This window comes from Chinchilla lanigera, unplaced genomic scaffold, assembly GCF_000276665.1.
Source record: "Chinchilla lanigera isolate Chin_1 unplaced genomic scaffold, ChiLan1.0 scaffold00083, whole genome shotgun sequence".
Classification (NCBI taxonomy): domain Eukaryota; kingdom Metazoa; phylum Chordata; class Mammalia; order Rodentia; family Chinchillidae; genus Chinchilla; species Chinchilla lanigera.
This window is the reverse complement of record NW_004955484.1, coordinates 2,367,986-2,373,577: the sequence shown is the minus strand read 5'-3', so window position 1 is coordinate 2,373,577 and position 5,592 is coordinate 2,367,986. Positions and strand designations below refer to the sequence as shown.

The 5,592-nt window shown below is 47.7% G+C and overlaps 1 protein-coding gene across 1 annotated transcript in view; it reads right to left on the bottom strand.

Annotated features, from left to right (window-relative positions):
• Positions 1-3,059: 3,059 nt before the first annotated feature.
• The window catches only part of LOC102027307 (chymotrypsinogen B), a 10,242-nt gene continuing 7,709 nt past the window's right edge, over positions 3,060-5,592 (bottom strand). Inside the window, 1 exon segment of the mRNA XM_013503853.1 lies at positions 3,060-3,220. Within this exon segment, the coding sequence (XP_013359307.1) occupies positions 3,060-3,220 (161 nt within the window).

Here is a 5,592-nt window from a genome sequence, read left to right as displayed (position 1 = left end):
GGCCCTGTCCTTCCAGTGAAGATTCAGGACATGAGGGAAATTTTCTACAAGACCCTGCAACTTTGGTGAGTAACCCAACCTCCTGAGCAGGGAGATTGTTGGACCTGAGAGGACAGGAGTCAACCAATGTATATTGGTATAAAAGGAGGGTCCCCAAGAAGAAAACCATTTCCCATGCTTCCATGGTAAGCCACATGGTCAAGGAAGGCCTTGACCCATCCTGCTAATACCCTGTCAGCTAACATTGACAGAGGAACTAAGAGAATCTATACATGGTTCCAAAGTAGTGCTTGAGGAGACTTAACTGATCTTGATAGACAGCAAGAAGTTAATTTTAATAACATAGGTCTCATTTTAACTTAGTCTTAAACACCCAACAGAAAACTATAACCAAAAGATGTATGAAAACAATGCTATAGTAATAAGTTAGATATAAAATGGGCTCCAATCACTGCCCCCCTTCTGGCAGTTTCCAGCTATAACAGTAGCTGACCATATTATGGGTCATTAAGAAAAAACTACAGTAGAATCCATAGAAGTTCAAGAATCTTTAAATTATTTAGCTAAAATTGTCCAAAACCACCAAACTGTCCATCTTCTTTTTTTTTTTTTTTGGTTTTTGGTTTTTTTCTCTGGTACCAGGAATCAAACTCATGACCTTGTGCTTGCCAGGCAGGCGCTTTTGCCGCTGAGCTAAATCCCCAGCCCCCCTTCCATCTTCTTCCAGCTAAAACTGGAGAGACTTAAGACAAAATATCAGACTCCAGCAGTAGAGGGATCTAAGAGCCAGTGGGTTACAGTCGCTATTCCGGTCCTTAAGAATAGTTTCTGGACATGGCTCTTTCCTCAACCTGGCTTTCCATTGTAGTGCTCATGCTTTGATTGTACATGCTTTAATTTCTTGGAGATTTGTTCATTTTGCCTAGAGGCTGTCAAACTCTAAGTGATCGTGCAGATGGAACCAACAACAAATGTGCCGGGCTCCTTTTACTGGGATCCACCAGATTGACCTTGTGAAGGGAATTCATAACCAGTAAACTGCAACATGATTTCTATCCGAGGTCTCCTAGTTTAGCTCTCTGGAAAAGGCCCTGACTGTGGTCACCTCTACACTGACCCTTCTCTGTTCGAAGCAGCTAGATAGAAACCACACCCACTGTCTCCTAACCAGTTAGGAATACGTCTTCAGAAGTGGGAATATTATAGACAGCTAAGTTATTTGGAAATACCATGGGCAGTCAGACAGGGATGGGCCCTCCCAAGGTCAGTGCAGAAGACAAATGTGGGTGGAGGTGCATTCATTGAAGGTCAGGCCTCAGACAAAGAGGAATGACACACATATTCTTCCCCTAGGGATGAAGAGCAGTGATTAATATTCTAAATAGGTATCAATCACCTTGGGTGGGGGACCAAAACCTCCTTAACCCACCCCTACCAGGAAAATCCTTATTCCTTTCATGTAGCTTTCTACCTGACTTGCTTCCCCATTTGACCCCCATTCAATCAATATTACCTATGTGACTATACTTGTTGCAATCTTATTGGTGCACCATAGTTTTGTCTTACCTCACACTCATCTTGTGATTACCCATTGGATCAACATTACCTAAGTGTCTTAGTTAGTTTTCTCTCATTGCTGGGACAAAATACCCAACACCCAAAGTTAAAGCAGGAGAGATTTATTTAGCTCACAGTTTGTACAGATTCCAGTCCATAATTAGCTGGCTCCAAAGCAGGGTGGCTCATGGAAGAGGGGCAACAAATCAGGGCAGTGGAAAACAGCAAAAGCAACAAGTGAGGGGCGGGGGGAGAAAACTCTTATATTGTATGCAGGCTTATACCATATTGTCCCTCATCTTGTAAGTATGCTACCCACCCTAGGGAGGGTATAGCACTCACACTTTTAATCCCAGCATTGGACCATAAATCAATCACAAAGCAGATTCAGCCACCTCCAAAATCCCTGCCCCTCATGAGCATTTGAGGCTTTGGAGGGACATCCAGACACAGCCATATCACTAAGCAACTATACTTTAATCTCATTAGTTGACTATAGTTTTGTCCCACCTTGAACTTGGCTCACTTCATGGTCTTGCTCAATGGAACACCCTTGAGAAGTGGGGTTGATGGGAAACTCTCTTTCTGGGCCTCCTCTGTCCCTCTTAGACAGAAGATTTTTTTTCTCAATAAAGTACTCTTCACCTCCATTGTTTCTAGAATTCTTTCTTCAGTTTTAGAGACCACAAACTTGGCATTTTAGACATCTAGCTGGTTGGAAGTCACAATATTTCCCATACATTATTTGGAGGTCCCTGTATCATATGGCCTTTATCAACCTCTGCATTCCACATTCCCACCCTGCAGGCGGCAGTGTCCTGGCTGTCATCACACTCTGGAATCCTGGCGAGGGGAACAGGGATGCCTGTTGCTCTGGGGACTTCTCCGTGGTGTCCTCAGAGCCCGAGGCTGCGTAATAAGGTTGAGGGCAGCCTCCTGTGGTGGTGACACTTGGGAGAGAAATGGGCTGCGCAGAGAGGCCCTGTGGGGTGCCCTGCACCATTCTTGCAGCAGCTTTGTGAGCAGAAGGATGGGCTGATGGGAGCCCTGTGGCATACCTGCCCCCAGACCCCAAGTGCCACAAATGGGAACAGGGGTTTGATCATTTGTCAAGTGGCAAATGGCCAGGGGTTTCCTATATCCAAGCTGTTCTCATTCTCCACGAGCAACCTTCCCTCAGACGTGGGAATAGGAGTCTTTGTGTGGGAAGGAGGTTTTTGTTTGGAGAATGGGAACAGGGCAAGGTGTAAGCCTGTGACTTGGTTTGACCCCTGGTTGCCAATGTTCTACCTCCCCTCACACCTACTGGCCGCCACCCCACCTCTCGGGGCACCTTCCCTGCCCCTTGGCTGTGCCACACATAAGCAGACAGCCCTGGTCCCCTCTCTTGCCTTGGTTCCATCCATCCACTCAGCCAAGCACCACAAAAGCTAAGGCAGAGCATGTCACCTGGTCCTTCACCTTCCAAGTTTGCTTCCTAAACCATTAGTTCTGCCTCCACGTTAGTCCACACAGCCCATCCTCCTCGTGCTCTGTCTACCACCCAGGGCATGGGCAGCCAGGTGTTTGTGTCCCCAGGTGCCCAGGTCCACTCCTGCCACAGACTCAGGCCATGAGATGCAGACCTCAGGAGCAGGATAGTCCAAACTCGTGTCCCAGGACCCTGTGCTCAGAAAGAGACAGTCACACCCAAGGTGCACAGCTGGTAGAAGTCTCAAGCCCAGCTTCCAAGCCCAGGACCCCTGCTTCAGATTCCCTGAGTCTCAGGCCCCTCTAGAAGATCACCTGAAGATCACCTGCAGGCAGATGCTGGGCATTTACATGTCCTCAGAATGAAGGGCCCTGGATCATGTTCTAAGGTGGAGGGAAGGCCCTGGTGGGGAAGAGGGGGCCTCTTCTATGCAAGGAAGTCTCAAGGTTCTGGGGTTCTAGATTTCAGGGTGCATCAACACAGATGTCTGTGTCACATGTATCAGGGCCCAACCTTGGGCCTGGTAGCCCATTAGTTTGTGTTTAAGCCTCTGAGCCACAGATTGATCCCAAACCTCGTCTTCAACTCTCTGTGCTGTGGCTGAAGGAGATAAAGCTGCCTTGCATTAGCCAATTGCCTGTGAATCACTCTCAGCTTTGTCCTTTCTGCAAATCTTCCTCAGCCTTCTGAGGATTGAACACAGAGGGTTTGCACCGAGCTACATCCCTAGTGTTTGTTTCCAACCCTTTCTTCCCTATCTGGCTAAATTGCCCAGTGTTGAGGGCCATTCTATGTAATTTTTTTGGGAAAATCATTTCACATTTAAGTTGTGGTTAGAGCTTGTCTAAGGCCTTGTGTCTTGCCTTGCAAGCCAGCTATGGTATGCAGAAACATAACTCCGTGTGCCTCTGGTCACAACGAGGCCTCAGTGGTCCTGCGATGTTGTGATGCTCCAGGGAAAGATTACATCAGTTGAAGACATCCTGGTCCTTGAGAACCTGGTAGTAATAAGAAAAAGGTTCACCTAGGGGAAAGGACAAACTCCTTATTAGCCTGCCATCTCTTCCCACCAGCTGTTGTAAGAATGCCTTGTACATCCCACCATCCTCCCGCCCTCTGAGTCATCCGATATTCTCTCTGATTATTGTCTGCACCCAATAAATAGTGGCTAGCTCTGAGTGTCTCTGCTTTTGCCCATCCTGAGGCATTGACCTCCCAGCCCCTCTATCATACATTACTAAATTTGTCACTGCCTCTTATTTTATTCTTTTGCCATACTCCTCATACAGGCAATTGAGGATCTTGGCCAGGATCCTGATACCCCAGGGTGGGCTCAACCTTGTAATCCTCTTGCCTAAAACTCCCAGAGTGGGCTGGGGATTTAGCTCAGCGGCAAAGCGCCTGCCTGGCAAGCGCAAGGTCATGAGTTCGGTTCCTGGTACCAGAGAAAAACCAAAAAAAAAAAAACAAAACTCCTAGAGTACAGGAATACAGGTGTGCATCATCATGCCCAGCCTTTAAAACTTTTGTTGAGTTGGGCTGTGTGCACTGCAGCTTCACCGCTCCGCTGTCTGACAATGCACTGTGACAGTAAACTTAGTAAAGTACCAGTAATGAATGAAAGATACAAAGTTTAAGGAAGGAGGAACACTTTATTGGAAAATGGGGAAAGAGGAGAAGGTAGATAGCTATCTGAATAAGATTGAGTGTAGGGGGCTCTGGGAAAAATGGAGGACATATGGGTCCTTTGTTTCCAGCTGCTTTTGTTGGGTCCCAGGGCCCTTCCCCCTACCTGGAACTTGCCATAACCTAATTGGTTTCCTGGGCTGCCATGGATGGATCCCATGCCCCGATACCCTATCCCCATGCCGTCCACTATGTGCACATGCTTAAGTGAGCGTCATTTGGTTTCCTGTCATCCTGTCAGGGCCTTATCTCTAGAATTTATGGGTTAGTTAGAAGGGGCCTTACATACAAGTTTGTGTGAGTGAGTAAGAGAGGAGCGCTTTTGTATACTAAATGAGGGTCATTTTTAAGTGGTTGCCTCTTCTCTCTTTTACATTTTATGGCAGGTGGGAAAGGGGGACTAACCTGACTTAATCAGCTTTCCCTTGTCCTCTTAATTACTCTCTCCTGCAAAGTTTTAACTCTCTAGTCAGGATTAGCCGAAAATCCAGTGAGGCCCTTATTCCTCCCACACACCTTTTATTCCACCCCCTCCCCACACACCCCATCCTGGGGACTGAACCCAAGACCGCTGGCCTGCTAGACAAGCGCTCTACCACTGAACTCTACCCCAGCTCCCCCACCGCCCTTACACTTTCTCTCTCCTCCCATGTTTCCCAAAGTCCTGCTGTAGAGAGCCTGCAAATAAATTGTCTTCCTTCAGAACACCACTACGGTTCGTGAGTGGTGGGAGCTCACAACTTCACCCCGACCTTGTGCCTGGGTCGTCTGTGTTCTGCCACCGTGAGCGGTGCCAGCCAGCACTCAGGGACCCAAGCCCAAGCTTGTCCTTTGCTTTCTGCAGCTCACTCACCACCAGGGCTTTACACAAGCTCCAG